The sequence below is a fragment of the Lipophrys pholis genome, assembly GCF_963383615.2.
Source record: "Lipophrys pholis genome assembly, chromosome: 14".
NCBI lineage: Eukaryota > Metazoa > Chordata > Actinopteri > Blenniiformes > Blenniidae > Lipophrys > Lipophrys pholis.
Window position 1 is genome coordinate 11,224,801 of NC_137633.1, and position 21,011 is coordinate 11,245,811.

The 21,011-nt window shown below is 42.4% G+C and overlaps 1 protein-coding gene across 1 annotated transcript in view; it reads right to left on the minus strand.

Annotated features, from left to right (window-relative positions):
* Positions 1-21,011, minus strand: part of grin3ba (glutamate receptor, ionotropic, N-methyl-D-aspartate 3Ba) — a gene marked incomplete at both ends in the record, with an annotated part of 70,820 nt that overhangs the window by 17,105 nt on the left and 32,704 nt on the right. The window contains 6 exons of the mRNA XM_080479341.1: positions 2,114-2,259; positions 2,543-2,689; positions 5,797-6,033; positions 6,760-7,031; positions 8,128-8,624; positions 13,225-13,925. Coding sequence (XP_080335467.1) covers positions 2,114-2,259; positions 2,543-2,689; positions 5,797-6,033; positions 6,760-7,031; positions 8,128-8,624; positions 13,225-13,925 — 2,000 coding nt within the window. The remainder of the gene's footprint in view (positions 1-2,113; positions 2,260-2,542; positions 2,690-5,796; positions 6,034-6,759; positions 7,032-8,127; positions 8,625-13,224; positions 13,926-21,011) is intronic.

Below are 21,011 nucleotides of genomic sequence, written 5' to 3' on the forward strand. Positions count from 1 at the left end.
TAAATTTCAAGGTTATTATCAAGGTTAAATAGTGATTTTACCAGTTAAGCCACTCAAGATGAAGCCCATGAACTAAAATTATTTGACCTGCTATAGAAGAATGATGGATGAGTAGAATTGGTAGGACCTAAATTATTAAAAAAAAAACCACTTATTTCATTTCCCTAAAACCAATTCTATTGTATGTCACTCAAATCTTTTAAACATGCAGGCCATATTGTGCCCTCATGTCACACACACACATTACATGTACTTTAGCAAAGTAGTAATTTCGGGTTAAGTGCCATATTCAATGCTTTTATCATATCATAAGATAATTCCTTTCATTCATCCACAGCCAAGGCAAGAGTTAGACGCTTTTGAAATATCTAGTAAGTATTTGCATATAGGCTTCAACTGTGTGTTTTGTAGTTGTGCATTAAATATACATTCAGGTGTAAAAATGTGTGTGTTCATAAAATAGGTACATATTTATTTTATTATCACGTCACAAAAATCGAAATAAATAAGGGAGGGAAATAAAACATCCCTCTGACCGATGGCTATTTCCATGCTGCTGCTCCACGCTGAAGCTTTCTCAGAAAGCCCTTACAGACAGTGAAAACTTACGATACTCCATAAAAAGGCATGATGGAAATCCAGGTTTAAAAAAGTCCTTAAAAAAAACCAAAAACCTCCAAGACGCTTGAGTAGGTAATCGAGGAGACATCTACAAGTGCTGAAACACAAACGTCTGCCACTGCTAATGTGACGACTAAATGAATTGTCACTCTCTTACTCCATTCCCGCTAATCAGACGGAGCACCAGCAGACAGCCAAGAAAGAGTGAAACAGTTTGGGCTGTCAGAAACCACCAAAGAGGGTTCATCATCAGCTGCTCAAAAGTAGGCAGCCGACAGTGAAGTAACAGCCTTGCTCGATGTGCAGGAGTACGCGAACCAAGCTGCAACCTTCAACGTATGCATAAATAAAGAGATGATTAAATATATTTTCAAGTAGACCTGAATTAAATTAAGGACAACAGGGTGAAACTATGACAAAGACTTATGCGAAGCGTTTATTAAAAATATATATTTAGTGGTTTTCTCAGTCTGACCTTCTCATCTGCTACCACAATTGCATAAAAATGTGTCCCACGTTGTAGCACCTTTATAATGAGGTTTTAAACCTTTATTTTCTCCAAAGCCTTTGACTGAATATTAAACACTTCCTATTATCAAGAACTGCTGTATTTATACATCTGTTTTCAAATTCTTAAAAAAAAATTCCTTCCTTTAAACCTTGGTTTAAATCTCCTTTATATATATTTTTTTTTATGCATTATGTAAAAGCGATTTGAATTGGATTTGTGAAATAAATAAACTGGCCTTGTCTTCTTGCTTTCATCTTCTCACTGTCCTCATCTGACATCCGATTGAACCATCCGTCCCCGGCCTTCATTGAATTAGTCTGCCCTTGAACGTTACCCAATCTTACCTTCAACACGGGCTTTAATGCAATTTTATGTAATTCCTGCGCTTTTACCTCGCTCGCACCTTTTGCTAAAAATTTGTCTGGATAAGGAAAAGCTCATGCAGGGTGTGGATATACGAGGCTGCAGCAATAAGCATTCCTTCGGTTTTCTGTCAGATGCAATTACAAAACGGTGTATTCTGTGTAATAAGAAATCATTGATAAATGGGTTAGTCACAACATCTCCGCGGGTGGAAAGAAAACTAATCAGCTCCAGAGGAGAACTAATATTAAGTTAACTCTTTACTGTTCATTTAGATTTTTTAAATGAATCCAATATTAGAGAAATGGCACATAGTAATTCGATTTCTTTTCTCTGTACATATGCATAGTGGGACTGCATTAAATTGCCTCGGGTGGCAGTAAATCTGCGACGTTTGCTCTCGTTGTCAGGAGACAGAATTGCACATCTCAGTGTGCATTGAAAATAAAACGCGAGGAACCCAGACAACCACAGATAGCAGGTGTAAACGTGACCGGATTATTTTAGCAATTTAAAGCGAGGTGAAAAAAATGTAAATAATACATGTTACAAATGTGGATGTTGTGTGTGTGTGTGTGTGTGTGGGGGGGGGGGGGGGGGGGGGTGTTTGTGCCTTACTTCAGCATGTGTACACCTTCTGGGGTGGTGGGCTGGTTGAAGCGTCTCATGTAGTCGTGCATCTCTGGGAAGCTCTTCTTCATGTAATCCTCAGCACTGCTCTCCCTCACGGTACCAAAGCGGAAGCCCAGGGAGGGATGATGCAACTGGGGACGCCACACAAAAAAGAGGCAACAGTGGGAGAAGGCGGCAGAGGGGGTGACGACGGAGAGAGGAGGGGTAGATGTCATGATGGGGTGCATATCAAATTCACTGTTGCCCTGAACTCCCTACGGAGTTTAAGCATCTGGGAAGCGGTAATCCTTCAGAAATAATTCCTCTCTCCACTCATTAACTCGTCCTTGTGTAAGAGTAGTTTGCCGGTATGGGCAACTATGTTTATGCGACGTTTGTTCACGCGCACGTTCGCGTCCTTGCGTTCGGACTCACCTTTTCATCATGAATCCCTGAAACCTGCTCGAAGGTCTTCTCCCCGACCATGACTGCAGCGAGGTTCGCCGTGTAGCTGGACAGGACCAGCAAGCAGAAGATCGCCCAAAGGTTCATTAGGAAGCGCCCCGTCCAGCATTTAGGAGTCTGCAGAGTGGAAGTTTATGCCAAAGAGAATTTAACTTCTTTGGCTTTGTCAGACACAAAAGTCAGATTTAAAAACACAGAAAATAGGACAAGGGTTAAACAAGTACAAATCTGTGGAGAGAATATAATAAAGTGCATTGAAATTTTACATGCAGGAACTCAGTACCCAGTGTTACCCAGAGGTAATGGAAAACAAGTTAATCACAACAGATAGGGAGAAGATCAAATGCAACAGATAAAACAGTGTGACCGTTTGTGTGCCACATCGGGGAAAATCTTTCCATGAAATTGCCTTCTTAGGGGAATAAATCCTTCTGTACACTGTGATCACTGATTTATTCCCCCAATTAAAATCCAGTTAAGAGAGGAAAAAAGTTGGATTTCTAGCGTTTTAAAAGCTTCACATTAAGAATACATTAATTATACAAACAAGGTTGTGACCTGTTATTATTGAAGGTGTCTGAGGTGTTTGTAACTCTTAGCGTAATTAGAGAAGGAGTTATGTAAGGGAGAGAGGGAGGACGATATGAACTTTATGAGCACATATTCCTCATTAATATTGTTTTAGAAGAAATGTGAAACTGGAGCGACACATGTGGAAGTGTATTCTTTCCAATGTGCCCTCAAGCCAACATTTAGAAATATGCAGTAAATAACACATCTGCTTATCATAGATGTAAATAAATGTTACTGAATATCAATGTTATGTTGTTCTTAAAGCACAATAACTGAGGTAGACTTGCCTCAAATGTTTCACACAGAGTGAAACATAAAGCCTGTGGGTCAAAAGAGTGTGTTTAATCCAGCACAACGGATGATAATGAAATTTGTATACATTACAAAATGTGGAAAAAACAATACAGAAGATGAATAAATGGATCGGTTGTAGCATAAAAGATTTTTAAAAGACTACATAAAAGACTTTTTGTGAACCTTTATAAAAGTTTCATGTTATAGTCATAGTTTGTTTTAAATTACCCGAACCTTTGAACCCGACTCCATTATTAGTCTCAAATCTCCTTAACTTAGCCTCCTTACACATTGTTCTACTGTTCGATCTTGTGTCTGGTGCGATTGTGCGCAAGAAAGCTTCAAACATTATATCATACATACACAGAAATGCTACAACAGAAACTCGGCAGCCACAAAGTTGATGATGCCTTTAGACGAAATGAAGCATTCTTCAATGTAAAGCTTGTCAAGCATGACTTGAAATAGACTGCCAATTTAATCTAACAGCGACTGTTTGACAGCTAAGCCTGCATACTTGTTTGTATTCTCAGATGGTATGCCCCCCCCCCCTTTTTTTTTTTTTCCGCAGGAAAGAAAGGCTTTCAGGATTAGATGATGTGTTGGCAAACATAATGCTATCTCGGGTATTTTTGGCTGGGATTGCTGGAGTGTAAATTTCAAACAAATAAAGAGCAGGACAGAGCAGTTAATGGTAACCTAACGTCTTGCAGCATTCAGAGGAGGGAGGGAAATACTGCACAGCATATGTGTGAGCTACAAATGGCAGCGTCACTTCACAAGCTAATGGTTAATGATGCTCCTTGGCCGTAGAAGTAATGCTCAATTAGTTCTATGGAGTGTAGCCAAATATACGAAGAATAACAGCTTATGTAAGCACAGAAACACTCAATAACAAACCTTTTTTCTATACTTTGCACCAACCGTGATTAAAAAAGTCAAAACACATTTTTCATGTGGTTGACTTGTTTTAGAAAAGCCCGAACCACTATATAAATGTTAAATTGAACTCCACATTAAAGGTTTAGCAATCAATTGACTTTCCAAAAGCACAAATAAACATCGGTTTGGCTGTGACCCAGCACACGGTGGTTCAAAATGCTGCGCAAGGACATTTTACCAGGTCGCGAGGCTGCTAATGAACGCAACCTGTTAATTGACACATTGTCAGCTGCGGGGATCAAACTTGTGACCTTTCAATTATGGTAAGGTGCTACTAATCACTTGGCCTCCGTTCCACCTAGATCATTCGCGCTGCTGCTTCTTTTATGGACAAACAGCGATTATGCATTCATCAGAATGCGACCATGGACTATACACTCGCTCAGAGATGCATGGATGTTTAAGGAGCGAGCTCAAGTTATCAAAATGACAGATTTTGAAGGAGCATGATGCAGTGGAAAAAGCAAATCGTGCAGAAGACACAGTTATCATTCATTTGCATTGTGTATGTGAGCCACTGTCACTGGGGGTCTAGCATAATCTGTCAATTTGACTAGTTTCTGGAGAGAGCAGTTACTGCAAAGATACATTTAATATCTTTACATTTTTTATGTCAAACAAATAACAAGGAAATAAGAAAGCTTTTTGTCTTTGAAGGAAAAGAGATTGTTTTTCTCAGTTGCCACACTTTGTTAATAGTCAAAGTATTAAGATTGGACATACATCTCTCTGAGTTATTGCATTTTACTCTTAGTAACCTTTGTTACACAGCTCCTCAACCTTGCCCACACACATGCCCTTCTCCCCTTTACATCATCCTTTGCCAGCCTACCTCCATGTCACCATCAATCTCTGCTTACCCAATTACCCTTTTAACCCCATCTCACCATCTGTCTGTCAGGCTTCCTACCACCCCCATTTTGAAGCCTATTTACTGATTTGCCCCCTCGCCTTACTAAACCCTCCACTGGCCCTCTCTCTGCCCTGCATTCTTGTTTTCAACTTCGTTTTTGACTACTTCCTTGGAGTTAACCTCTACCCACTCCCTCTTTCAGCAGCTTCATCTATTCCCATCATCCTCACCATAACTTCTGCAGTCCGTGTCGGCTCACTTACCCTTTCCCCTTCCCCTGCCTGCATGTGCATTATCCACCCTGTGCCTTTCTACTTTATCACTGCCTACCTTCTTAACCTCTGCCCTATCCATCTTTTCCCCTCCCTGGCCATCTCTATCATATTTTTTCCATGGCTTTCCCTCATCTGCCATCCCCTTTCCATTTGCCCCCGCTGTTTGTGTACTCTTGCGCATTACACACATCCCTTCCTCCCTTTCTCTGTAATTTAACCCCCCCCTCTTCCAACTCCCTCCCACCCGGCATGATGCCCATTTGTCACAGAGTAGAGAGCTACTTTACCTTGGTGGCGACAGTGCGTCCAAACAGTATGGCGTAGCAGAGATTGAGGGCAGATGAGTAGGAGAAAACACGCATCCTGTTCCTGCCGTGGGGCGTCATTCCGAAGGGGCTGTTCCACTCGTACAGGGTGAGGAAGAGCGCTGTGAGATGCAGCGTGACAAAAATACCCACCCACATGGACCAGTGCAGAGGCCACATGAACGCTCCGATGGGAGCTGCAGTGTCCCGACTACGTACCTGGTAGGTCACAAAAAAACCAAAAAAAAAAAACAAGACAAGATTTTATCCTGCTGATTTCTATCTGCTCAAGTCGAATGTTTTGTAGTTTGTGCATAACTGTGATAAATCTGCAGCATCTACTCAGCAAAGTTTTAAGCACTCCTAGGCATGATTAATTTCAAAATAACTGCAGTTTGTCACTTTTTTTTTTTAAATGATGGGGGGGGGGGGGGGTTCCTCATTTTCATATGAAACCGTGACAGATCATATTATGCATTGCAGCTTGTCAGCCACAGAGGGAGATGTTAACAAATCAAAGTATAGCTGCAGCACGTTCGAGGACTCAGCTATGACGGGGGCTCTGAATGCCGCACAGACTCATTATAGACTGTCATTTTTAACTTTCATAATTAACACGCCCATGAAAACTCCACAAACTAATTACTCCCCAACTCACGATTGCCTGTTCCTCACCAGATTACCGGCGTGAGGGGAGCACTGGAGCGAAATTAAGTTGTTCCTGACCCTATCAAATCAAATCAAAACCCAACTAGTGGCAACGGCAGAGAGTCAGAGATTGACAAATCAAAGTAACACTGAAGACTGCAATGCTGTCGCTGAGTCACAAAGCAGTATATATCCAGGACGTGCCCCATTTTTTTTTTTTTTTCCCTCTCTTGACAGTCATAAAAATGCAAACTCAAAAACTCCAAGTAAACTAATGATGACTTGAAGCAACTGTACCAGAATGCCCAAGCTGGTGGAGTAGAACGGCGATGTGAAATCTATGACTCTGCTCCTGGCAGAGTTGATAGAGAAAGAGGTGACGGCCATGTCAGCGGTTCCACTCAGTAGATCCCCCACCAGCCCAGTCCAGCGTCCCGCCCCGCTCCGAGCCCCGTATTTCCCGTCACCCACGATGTAAAGATCAAAGGTGAAGCCCATGTCCTCGGCCAGCTTCTCCAACAAGTCAACGCAGTACCCGTAGCAGCACTTTCTCAGGTCCTCTGGTGGATCTGAAGGGGCAAGAAGTGATGATGATGTGAAATTTATCCATTCAGGCATTCATATGCATACTTTGGAAGTGCAGATGTTACACCTCTGGGAATCTTTTTTTTCTTTCTCACAACTGACCGTGAAATATGAAAGATTTTTATGAATCCTCACAGGACACTTGAGCTTGGACATTTTTAATGACCCTGGCGACCAGACTGAGAATGCATTTATTCCCTATAAATCCCCCAAAAAGGGGCAAACCTTGAACTACATAAATAAAAAAGAGTGAAGCTAGCGATATGAGAGCAAGGTATTACAAAAATCCATTTTACACTCTTTGCCATCTTAATAACTTTGGCAAGCATGTTTTTTTTGCAATCTCAATCAATGGAAATCAGCAGTGGCTTGGAAATAATGTGTTCCCTCGTATCAAAGTCCCTGATGTAATGCATTTTGGGATCAGACTGTTTTACTGTATTAATAAGAGGCACAACCCCCCCCTTAATTTCCATCAAACCTACAATTCTTGAGTCACTCTTACAAAATAAAAATGTGCTTCATATAAATTCCTGCATCATCTTGAAAGCAAATCAAATTTTCTGTTTGCTGATTCAAGTAAAAAAAAGTTAGAATGACTTATACTTGATCTCCTTCTCGTGCACTGAATGTACCGTTTCCCCAATACATCCCAGACCTCAAAAAAAGTTACAGTTCTTTGTATATTTTCAGCACTTTACTCTTGATCTCTTAATCACGTAACACCTTTCATAATCTTGATCAATGGAACGGGGATGTCGCTGTCGAGCCGAGGCCTTGACACTACACCCAATGCTTTTTTCAAGTAAACATAGCAACCACGATCCTATATTGATTACACTTCAAAAATTCACTCCAGTCTACAGGAGGTGCATCAGAGATGTGGCCAGTCACGGAGCACTGAGATCTAAGCAAAAAGATCCAAGAGTTTACACAAGAGATGTTAACAGTTCACATAAATCTGAAGTCCTGGAGTTACCTCCCTCAAGGCAAAATTGATTTTTACTCCTATTACAGAAATTGTACAGCATACAAATACTGAACCACACAATTTGCTCTCAATTCCAGAGGAAAACTCACCAATTCCCTCCCAGTCCATTGTTGTGGAATTGGGGTTGTGAAGGTGGTTGAAGACTCCATTGACGATATCAGAACGGTTGGTTTTGGGGTCAAGGCAGAGCTGACCAGCTGGACACTGTCCGTCATCGTCCACCTCCCGTGTGAAAACAAACGGGTGCTCCACCAGTGTCACCACCCTGAGGCGGTGACCCTCAACAGGAAGTCCTGGCCTCCACCGACCTCCAGCGTTACTATCCCCCGAACCATCTCCCCCTCTCACCCCAGCACCAAGACCTTGCCCCGGGTTGTTGCCGAGTCCCCCCATCAGTCCCAGGATGCCCCCCTCCAACTCCAATCGGCCTCTTGTCCACTGGCCGACTGTAACCCAGGCTGGCTGTCCCAGAGCGCCCCTCTTAAGACTCCATACGTGGAAAAGTTGGGAGGAGAGGATCCGAGAGAGACCGGCATCCACCTGGATCAAGCCTGTGGCCCCGGTGAAGGAAGTGTTGGAGAGAAATCTCAAGAAACAGAAAGAGGACAAAAAATTATGAATGCGAGACAACAGATTTGAGAAAAAAGTTTGTAGCCTGTAATGACAAAAAAAAAGAAAAAAAAAAAGTAACATGAACAAAAAGTTCAAATGTTGATACAGATGGCCACAGTCTGGTTGTGGGGCTTCAGCAACTCCCGTCTCAGATGGAAAATTGCATGTCCCAGAAAGTTATAATTAAAAGTTAATGCAGTGCAGTGAGGGTCTCCTATCTGCCAGTCCGTACAGACGGTCATTGCTATTCATCTCACTTGCCTGGTGCCACCACATTGGTCTTTATGGTAGAATACATTAAGAACAGCAATCCCCGATCACATATAAATCTGCCCTGGCCTCTTGAACCGTTCAGGGCTTCTTCGCTCCTGTCTTACCTTTCCATCATGTGGACACGGTCAGCTGAAGTCTCAGTGTGAATCCATACGAGTACTGTTTGATCATGTCTTGATTAGTGGGGGATTGTCAGGAGGTCATTGTAAATCATAGAAGTGGTTGGTTAAATGTTAAAGTATGCACGGATCACTGCATTCGGTATGGGTGTTGAACCGTGCAGAGACTGCTGATGATGTCTGGGTCAAGGCTAGAAAGGGCAAGTTTTCCTTCCTGATAACAGAAACGAGCGGTTGAGTGGGAGCCCTTTCTGAGAACAGAAAAAGCAGCCTTTCCCTTGTTCCTTCGCTTTATTCTGCCTTTTCTTTTACTCTGCTTTTCATCTCAGAGTTATATGTATGAATTGATGAGTCTGGATTGTAACGGCTGCTGGCAAACTTTCCCCATTAAAAAAGGACATGCAGAGGATAATGAAAATACTAAATTGATCGTGTGGGTCATTAACCTCTCCTCTAAGCCTTGGCTGGACTAAAGCTCGTCTGCGCAACACAGACAATGACACATGTGAAAGTACATGATTTTTTTTTTGTGTATGGCGCTTGCTTATATGGCCTCACTCAGATTCTTTTTTTTTTACTTTGTGATTTACTTCAGCAGGATCATAATCCTTAAGTCTGATTAAAAATCTCTTGAAAATTGAAAGCCATTCTCATCTCATTCCATGTTAACTTATGTTTTCTCATCAGCAGCTCCCTCTGTCTCGGTGACCATAAAGCAGCAGCGCTAGCCTTGCCTTGAGCTGAAATCACTCATGGTAATAGCACGGCTGAATCATCATATCCAACAGACAGCAGATTCATCAAGCCAACTCGCTCAAGACTCATACTCCTAATAGCTTCGCCTTTCCAAAAATAAATAAATAAACATTCACTCTACTTTCATCTGGAGGAAAAGTGTAAAGCAGTTTGTGACACGATTGGACCCGTGCCCAATGATAAGATATAAGATATGAGTGGGAAATAATACATGGATAAGTGAAGGCTTGTGGAAAGTAAAGTTCATATTGAAGCAGTGCCGCCTCTTAGTTATGGGTCCTACGGGCTGTTGTGTTGTATCCGGCCAGAAGCTGCATCTGAAGAATGACTGTGGGTGTCAAAGCAGGTTGACAAGTCGGCCAGCAGTGTCAGAGAGGGATGTCTCCCTCTCCCTAACACCTGGCCCTGGTTTACACGCTCGGAGTAAATGTCAGCAGAGTGGCCGGTAAATGATGACTCTATAAGAGAGTCCCAGGCATGTGTCTTGCTCTCTTATCACGCCATCTCTTTTAGTTTGGAGGAAAGTTTACTCCCTGTGTCTCTTTCAGTCTGTCAGTGGGGGATGATACGAAGCTCGCTAAATTCAATGGTTTTAATCTCTTCGGGGGGGAGATAGAATCAGCGTGTCGAGGGAGATGCCACTGAGTGGCAGATCTCACTCTGATAACAACAACTCTTTCCCTCCCCTCACTTTTATTTCCTTCCTCATGTCCTTTTCCATTTGAGTCTATCTTTACTTCTTTTTGACAATATTTCTATTTTCCATGAGCTGTTTCTTCCTTCCACTCTTTTATCTACAGTCTGTGTCTACTTTGACCACAGTATCCTTTCCCTCAACTGTATTTTGGGGAAGAAAACACCATGGTATTCTTTTTTTTTTTTTTTTTTTAAATTGGGCATTCAGAAAACAACATCAAAACTGGTTAGTAGCTCATATTTTTCCTCTGGATGTCTCTTTATTGTACCACTGCTTAGAATCAGAATTTTTTTTTTTCTGCTTCTCCTTCTCATACCTTATTTGCTTGCTTATATATCTCGACACTCTCTCTCTCCCTCCCTGCCTTTCTTGCTCTGTCCCCTGGGCATTGAGCTGTTAATTGCCTTTTCCATGTGGAAGTCTCTCACTTCTCTCGGCTTTGTTAGGGCTCTCCAGAGCAATGGCATGTCTGACTGTTGCAGTCAAGGGATAAGAATCACATAGTCCACTAGAGAGCACAGAGTCTGACTGCACAGGTTTGAACAGTGTGATAAAATGACCCCTTTTATCAGTCCCCAACAGGCCAAGAACAAAGGTCACTGACACAATATTTTAGAGGACTCCATTATAAATAGTCTCTCCAGATAGTCTAGACTGTACCGTAATTGGCCAAATGATTGCAACTTTCCCCGAGTGTCTCCATAAAGTTTGTGTCAGTTTGAAAACAGTACTTTTTTTTTTTTTTAGAATTAGAAAAACATATCGGATTAAAATCCAAGGTCATGCTCACAGCACTGGAAAACTAAAAGGTTAAAAAAAAAGAACCTAAATGAGCATTATATTATGCTAATAAGCTGCTGTTTTAGTTAAGCATGATAAGGTTTAGTGATTGACCTTGAAACCTTGAAGAATTCAATTGAGGGATGCTGTTATATTTTTCCATATTTTTTCTTTTTAACATCACAAACCGGTTTTGATATGATGGTGACACAAGGGATTATGCATCAACAATGTTAAACATTCATCCAGGGTGGTCCAAGGCTGAATATTCAACATGAATTTATTAAAAGTCAAAGGATTCTACTTAGGTTTGGTACTTTGAGAAGTATGAAGGTGTGAAACCACTGAAATCCACCCGGAAGGCTTTACAAAAAAACTGATATTTGATCACATTAGCCCTCTTAAGTCTTTCCCTTTTGACTCCAGCAATGAATGCACAGTCATGTGGCAGTATCCCACAGCTCCCAATCCGCTCGTTTCAGCCTCTGGCCCTCCATGCCCAATGGTTCTGGCATCTCAGAGCTCAGCCAAACAGCAGAAAGAGAGCTCACTGTGAGCACCCAGCTTGTGATTATGTGGGGGTTGTTGATGATCACTCTCGTTTGGCAGGCACCATGTGTGCGCAATATTTGCTGTGGGCCCTGCAACTATACCACAAATCCATTCCCACCAGAACTGCACCACCACAGAAGTTGGACCCATGCTGTTTCGTCCGATGTATCATTTTAGGAATTACCATGTCAACTGGCAAAGAAGAAAATATTTACCTTACTAGTCAGTGTGAGCCTTTTGCAGCTTAAGGGTTTTTTTGTTTTTTTTTGATGTATGCCTGTAACGTGTTTTCTCACATTCCCAATGCAATGATTTTCTTTCATCTTTTTGTTTTAAGTGAAAATATTTAAGGGTTCATATACTCATTATCACACGCTGTACCTTGGCAGACCCTGAAAACCGTCAGGGGACATTTTAAAAGCTGCAGGGGCTGAGGCAGTAGCAACAGAGTGAGAAAACACACAAGAAAAACCCCTCTAATGTCACTCTGCAAATCTGTATGCCATAAAGACCTCCCACCTTCAGTATGACAGCGCTATTCAGAAGTTGCCACCCCCACGGTGCAAAGGACAGACAAGGGCAACAAGCAGAGCGTATGTTACAACAAGTCGAGCCAGCAACGCCACACAAAAATGCCAACGTGTCACTCAGGAAGCTAACGAGCTTACACATATTTAGTGTTTTGACAAGAGGAATTTAATTGCAGTTTGTCAGTGTCTTCCACAAATCATTTGGTGATTTTACTGTCTGGAATTTCTGGGGGCTCCCACACATACGTCGGCCTAATCGCTGCAGTGGTTGTAAAGAATATTTAAGGTCCATTCCAGGCTTGACAAGAGCCGCTGCTTTTCCTATGCCATCTAGCAGAGCACCACATTTCATTTTTTGAAAGTTTCTTTATCATCTGCACTACAGAAGTTTTTTCAAGACTTTTTTTTTTTAACCAACTGCTACAGCTTTACAACCTGACCTGTGCCTATTGAATCAAAACTCTCAGACAAAGCAAGTTTAAAATCTACTCTCTACAAAGCAATAGCCCCCATAAAAACTCACATCGTGAGGTGTGAAGATTATTGTTTAGCAGCATGACTGTTTCCAATAAGAGGTGTCGCAATCAAGCTGCCATCAGCTTTATCACATCCCCATCCTCTAATAGTTCGGTTTTTCTATGAGGCCATTTGAACTGAGGACCAAAAATATAAAAAAAAACTCTATTCACAGGACAAACGATGTCAAAAAATATGATTGCTGTGGATTACTGTTGAAGTTGAGACAGGAAATGTGTGTAATGATGAAACGAAGTTTTAAAAAGTACTTAAACACCATATATACTTTCAGGTAAAATTACTACTATTAGATGCAAATCAAATGACTTTTTCTGGTATATGTGTGCATACCTGGCAATATATTGTCCAGAAGAAGGCAGTTCATGTAGGTTTGGCTTGTCATAACAATTCACCATGTTTTGAATCAACGCCAAGTCTGGCCTCACCAGAGTCGCTGCAGAGACAGCTCGCCCAATCAGCTGCAAAGCATCCCGTATGTAGAAGCTTATTGGCTTGCGTCCAACCTCCCCGTAGGCCAACAGCCCAAGGGGTCCTCCAAGAGTGTGTAACGAATCTGGAGACAAGGGGTATCCCATGATCCACTGCAGCGCTGGTAGTGATGAAGCGAGGCGCTGAGCCGCCCGCAGGACAGATGAGAGACACTCAGGATCAGATCCCAGGAGGAGAACAGAGGAGATGGGAGAGGAGGAGCGCAGGAAATGAGTGGAGATGATCTTCAAAGCCTCCTCTTCCATCTGATCCTCCCTTCTCTCCTCGCTGGCCTCCCCCCGTCTGTCTCGACTCCCTGTGATGCGGGTGAGGTTGATGATATCCCACAAATGCCAGGTGGAGCCACTGTGCCTCTGCAGGTGAGTCAGCAATCCATCACCTCCTTCGTCCCACCCGGGGCAGATCACAGCTGCTCCCCCCCAACTGCCTTCCCCCCGGCTTCCTCTCTCCCTCTCTCCCTCGCCTCCTTGAAGGACTGCTAAGAGCAAGCTGGCCAGGGTTGATGGAGGCACTCGGGCGGACATCTGCAGGTGAAATCGGTTCTGTGAGAAAGGAAGGACAGGGAGGAAAAGTCAAAAGAGCAAAAGATAGATCAAACAGAAGGTGATGTGAGGAAGTTGGGAGGAAACAAAAACGGTGCAACAGAAGACGAAACAATAAAAGAGGAAGAAAGGGAGAGAGAATAAAAAGAAACAAGATGAAAATGGAGATGATTTCTGAGTCATGGCTGCCACACATAAAATTACTTTAAACACAGCTTTCATGAGCATCAGACGACTGCAATGCAATTGCTTTTGCTGTCATAATTTACCACAACATAGATCCGAAACTATCAGTCACATTTGTTCATTAAGCCCCACACTGAATGAGATACAAACAAGGAGTCAATGATTCGCATCTAATCGGCAACATCACAGTTGGCTTGGCAAGACAACAGTAGATTCCACAGTTCATCCAGAAGCCCGCATTTCCAAACCCCACAGAAAACACTGGCTTGTTTCATACTGTTCCAAAGTGGATAACACTGTTGTCCTTGAATGCAGCTCACAGATGGACCTTCCCCCTCCTTCCTTTGGGGTTTCTATCCATTTTTCATCCTATCAGCGCTCCAGGCAAGGTAGAGGGGGGAGACTGCTCTCACACAGAGAGTCCAAAGTTTAGCTTAGCACGACTTGAGGTTTGCTTTGAATGATCTCGCCTCAAACCCAGATGACAGGAATGCATCGCAAAATGATGATCAAAAACCCCGTCTGGCACAATCCACACATGCAGATGTGGAAGTCTGCACTTGCTCAGGTCAAAACACACACACACAGGGACTTAATTACACCTGTAAGCACAAGTATACGCCTGAACCACTCAGGAACCTAGAAAATGCAAACTTGTTGAATACACACATGCGCACCTGTGTGGCAGAAGATGAGATCTTGAAAAACCTGTGTGCAGCCCCTCCCAACACATTCATTCAAATGGAAATATCACACCCGGGAGTCTAAAGTAAACAGAGCGACCCTCTGCTGAAAGTCCTTGAGTCCCTGAAGAGAGAAAGGAAAAAAACATTTTTGAAGTCTGGGGAGATATGGATGAATTAATGCGGTGTATGTATTTATCCTTCTGGAGAGGACCAGGTGTGTGCGATGGGACAAGTGAAGACGGCTCTCCTCATTTGAACTCAGTGGGACGTTGGAGAGACGGGGGGGGGGGGGGGGGTGGGGGGGGGGGGGGGGGTTGTTGGTGAGGTAGCGGTGGGTGGCGCAGAAGAAAATTGAAAGAAAGGTGTCGTCTGCTACTGGTGTGAACATTATCCGCGTGTTTCTGTCAGGAATGAAGCAAACATCACGCATATTTTGTCGAAGGGCTCAAGAAACACAAAAACATGAAGACAGTGGATCAACACAGAGCCTCGAGGCAGCTGGAGGAATTAGGATGTAAATCTACATCTGCTCTCATTCCAACTTTCTCAGAGCATGATCCATCTCAGTCATCTCCCTCCTAAATTTTAATGTACAACTAAATGTATGGATGTGTTATGATTCTGACAAAAGCCCCCAAAATGGGATTTTCATGAGAAATGTAAACAGAAGACTGAATGTGCATCACGGAAAAATAGCACCAGATTAAACTGTTGCATTTTGTTAAACAACAAAAGAAGATTTTTTTTTGCTCAATATATCATTGTCAAATTATGTGAAATAACATTCAACAGTGGGAGATACCACAGCGGTGTCAGCTGCTCTGCACCATCAGCGCTTCACTCTTTTTTTTTTTTTTTTTTGTACAATTATAGCTGGCTTGCTTGACTTTTAGGGGGATTCTTTCACAATTTCAATTACATTTGAGGCATTTAGCCAGCACGCTTATCCAGATCGACTCACGGCGAGCACAACAGTAGAATTACTTCAAGGGCGAGGACGTGAGTTTAATACCAAGAGCTAACCGGAGCATTACCGAAGTTGTATTTGTACAAGTTGCTGTTGGGAAGGGAAGGAAATTAGAGTAAACGGAGGCGGCAGATGTGTGAGCCCTGATGTGATTCTGAAGGAATAAGGTAATATAAGTTGTTTTGTGGGGGTATGAGTTCCAGCCCATAAGCTGTTGAGGCACTACGCCGTTTTGGGTGGAGGAGGGAGAACTTCTTTAAAAACTCTGTGGGCAATCGAACATGACAAACGCCAAAGTGGACCTTGTGAAACTTTTAGGGGAAAAAAAGCAGAGTGCTGAAGATATTGCCTATTACGACTGCAGTCAGTTCTCATCTGTATTTGAATGTTTCAGCACAATTAAATCCTGTGATATATTGTAGTACTGAAATCCTGGAGAGCATTTTCTGCTGTGCTAAAAAAGTATAGCCGTGATGTATAATATTAGAAAAAACGCTGCGGAACAAGAAAGATTATTGAAGAGTCAGCGTAAACGCACATTTACAGCTGTGTGTGTGGTGGAGATACTCGAACATGGATGGCAGTTTCAAGCCTGGGGTCAGCTGTCTGCTCGATGGCAATAAGGTCATGTTAGCTGATCACATATAAGGCCAAAATGAAAGGTGGAGTAAAAAGCCGGCCACCAAAGCAGATTGGAAGCCCGATGAGGATAATGTGCACATTTAATCTCATTGCACTTAGCTGCTGAGCTGGAGAAAAACTTCAAAAACGGTCTATGTCAAGTCTAGTATAATATATAGACAGACGTGTGTATATCTTTCAGAGCTCCATCTTTTGTGTGGAATTCTCTCTGATGGGTTTTCGTCATGTAGTTTCTGCTTCCTCACACAATCCATGTGAGTTTCTCTGTATTTGCACAATGTTGGACTGAAGATATGTCCAGGGTACACACTATCTATTGACTAATGGCAGTTGTTGTGAACTCCCGCCCCTTGTGACGCTGAGTTGGATGAAGCAAAACAACAATAAACATGCTTTTTGCTCTTCAAACGTTCGTCATCCTTTGTTGCATTGTATCACACCACTGCAGATATGTCACCTGCACACCAGTGAAGCAAACCCCAACACACTGATATTTGTGGTTTGAAGGCAAATTCAGTCCGGTGCTCCATTGTCTTGTTCAAGAAAGCAACTTTAGGGGATTCAACTATTACAACATTACTCGTCTTGCTAGAAGCAGCGATCAGAAGCAGACACTCGGAGCATGCTCAGTAACAATACTCAGGTTTTTGGCTGTGGCGTGTTTTCATCTTCGACTGTTATATTTATGTGAAGTCCTTCAAACTGTGACCTCAGTTTCCTGTTTTTAGATGACACACAGTGTGATTTTCTGCAGTCATCAGCTTCAAGGTTCGATGTGATTCCCTGAGGAGACAATATAGACACTTTTCAGAGATGGTCTTCTACACACCTTAATGGGGCACTGTTATTTGAGTTACTGTTGTCTTTTTGATATTTTGAACCAGTCGGGTATCTTTGCCCACACAGCTGCAGCTAACTGATTATCTTCTCTTCTTCAGGCCATTCCTTGCAAACTGAAGATGGACGTTAAACACAATCACCTTCATTTTAGATCCTCAGTTTGGATTTCAGCAAACCTTTTCGAACTTGCTACATGCTTAAATAATAATAATAATAATAATAGTAATAATAATAAAACATTTTATTCATCAGCGCATTTCAAAACACCCAAGGTCACTGTACATAATAAAAAATGTGTTGTCTTGTGATTAGCTGTAAATATATGGTTGAGCAAAATAAGATCCCTCATAATTTGGAAAAATACATGACGGAATACTTTTCTGTTACAACAGATTACTTACTCACTATGAAAAGATAAATTTCACCTTCCTAATTCCACATCTACCTCTTAACCTCACACTCTTGCAATATAAGAAAAAAAAAATGATGCAATTTGATAGCTGCTGATGCCAACTCAGAGTAAGCCCCAAACAGCTTACTGTCAGTCAGGCTCTTATTAGTCATTGCCTATTTTTCTTTCAAACAGATGCATTATATGTTTCTTTTAAATTCTACAGAAACACCCCCCCGAACCCCCAAATCCCTAAACAGGGTGGAAAGATCTTGCAACTTAACGTATTGCGATGTATTCCAAACAATAAAATCTCTGCCAGCCACTTTCTGGCTTAATCCAGCATGTCTGAACAACAAGCAGGCAACATCAGTGTTTATCCCAGTGACACACCAGAATGAATGTATGTATGTGTGTATTTGCATACCGGTGTGTGAATGCCTACAACAGATATTCAAGTCCACCGTGGCTGTCGGTATGAATTTGGTTTGTTTTGACATCCTGAGCTTTTGCATCAGGTCGAGGGCGGTGCCAACTTTGTTGCTCGAGTTATAAGGTATTTGAATTTAAAATGTCATTTTTTTTAGCGGTCCAGTGGGATCCTGAGTTGAATTTTCATCTCCAGAGGAATGAAGACAGTGTAATGATGTCACTGTCTAGACAAGATAAAAGGTGGCTGCACAGTCTTGAACTGGAAACTTTGCAGAGTTTTGGCAAGTTCCTATAAAATGGAGGAATGGCTTTTACGCTTTTTAGGGATTTGCTCTGGTGGGCAGGGACCAGCTCCAGACATACAGACTTACCAGCCATGATACGCAGACCTTCTCTGCAGCTCAGGCCTATCCACACTTGATTGGATCTCTTTGTAAAGTACACAGATCTTTTACAGGCTTGATCAGAATAGTAATGGATTCACTGAGCAGCTGCACATTGGTGACCTGTAGAGACCTTCCGGCTGTGCATGTGTGTGCGTGTGTTGTTATGGGAATGCTCTTATCTTTTTCCATTGACAGGCAAAAGCTCCCTCCAAAAGCATGAGCCTAGAGAGAACTAAGGCTGCAAGATAAGCATAGCTAAAAGGAGCGTCAGCATTATGCTAGTATAAAATATAAAATCCATATCCCTTTTTCACACATCTGCAAATGAGGATCCTTGAACCCAACCTTTAGCTCGACTACATGAATGTGTCAGGCAGTTGTATGAATTGGCCGGAAAATCTTCAGGTCTTTAAACACATCTATGCACCGGGGCCTTGTACGCACAGACACCAGAAGGACACACACCCACAAGCAAACAAACAAGCGAGCACACACACACAGGCACCCGCTCAAGAACACACTGATACAGTACAAACACACCGAGGTGTGAATACTTGAGCATAAACCCAGGGGATCCTTGGGCAATGTGGAGTAAGCAAACCGACAGGAGTGCGTTGAATCAGAACAGGAGGGAGCAGCTCCCTGTTACTAAGCTCATTCTTTATTTAGGCCTCCATAAGAAAAGCATCAACATTTGGATGGTGTGCATTCCGTTGTTCACTTTACAATGCCAAAAAGGAAGAAAAAAGATTTCCCTACACAAAAAAAGGGGGGCACTAGAAAAACAAAAAAAACCAGCAGCACCTGCAGTTTTAGAGCTTATTAAAAATAAGTTGGAGGGAAATCCAAATAAGTGGGACAAGGGAGCATAATTGTTTGAGTGTCTATTGGAAAGCTTAAGTGGCTCAGGGAAGCCAAAAGAGCCCAGAATGTAAGCTGAAGCTGTGAAAAACCAGGTGTCTCTTCTTGTCCTTCTTCCAAAGCTTCAGGCGTGGGATCTATTTTAACTTGCTGCTTCTTCACTTATTGTAAAGGCTCGCTCTTACCCAAGTCATTCTTAACACTGAAATTACATAACATTTGCATCCCGCACAGCACCGGTGGACAGACTGATGGCTTTTTTTTGGAGTTGCCTTTGCTGTTGGATCCAGCTGAATGGACCCCTGCCTGAGCCTCTGAATCGCTGCTTAGCTTTTCCCACTGTCCAGAAACAAAGCTCATGGCCGGGGCAGCAGTCCAAACAACAACCCTTCACTGAACACATTAATATTTTATCAGCGTGGTCACCAGGTGAGTTGGCCGTATGTAGCGGGGATGGAAGAAGCGATAGGAGGTGAGACAGACAGAGAAAGAAAGAATTCGGTTTGTAGGTGTGAATTTATGTTGGAGATGAAAGAGAAATTGATATGCGGTTTAATATCCGCATTTGTGAAAAGAGCTAAAAGGTGATGGTTTGCATGTGAATGTGTGCAGCAGATGGGAACAAGACAGACCGTGATGGTAGTGTGCTCGTGTCTTGAGAGAGAAAGACTTTCTCAGCAGGTTGTGAGCCGTATATTTCAAACACCTGAGATGAAAAGTGAGTATTGTAACCTGAATGTCAGACTAAAATGTCAGCAGACATTGGCTTACATACACCAATAAAATAATGTAAATCCAACCTAAGCAATTCCATTTAACCTGCAGAGCACAGCTGGTGAGTTAAACAGGTGCAAAATGCACTATAGCGTTCAATTAACTCAGATGTAAGAATATAGAAACTGTTCAATGTTATATTGTCTTCAGATGTTTTTGTTTGGGGTTTTTTTACCCACTGTCCAAACAACATACATGATTGAATAAATCCAGTCAGAGTTGTTTGCATAGTTAATGAAGCAATGCTGAGCAACCCTCTTTAGTTGACCAGACGGTGGCTAACTGGGCTGTTTGTTGTGCTGTTGTGTAATTGTATGCAAATGGCATTGTTTAATTTTCCCCTAATTTCCTTACGTCTCCTGGCGCTAAGTGTAATATGGGTGACTTTAATCTTGCTCAGCCATGCTGCTGGGGACTGGAGCTAAGCTTGTTGGGGGGAAGAAGAAGAAAAAAAACAAAAAAAAACCTGGTGCTGTTACACACATGCAGCTGGGGCACCAGTGTAATTGCATGCATGCATGCACACATGCACGCACACACACGTGCACGCACGCACACGTGCACACACGGACAGGCAGAGAATTACATTTATGTGCACACACGCGTATGAACGCACGGCGCACATACACATGCGTGCAAAGCACAACTGTGAAGCAATCAGCCACTTAACACAGCAAATGACTATGGTTATCTAAGCATAACAGCCTGTTGGCTCAGAGAAACAGAATGATAAGCAGTAAGATACACACTATTAAGCTGCACCACAGAACTGGCCACAGATTGAAAGAGGGTCTAAATCTTGTTTCACAGTTAACAGTTGATGGAGATGGGGCCATGTCTTTCTGATTGTCACCGTTGAATTACATATGCAAATACCTTGACTCCATCCAATTCCACCCACCATCTCCAATATAGTCACAA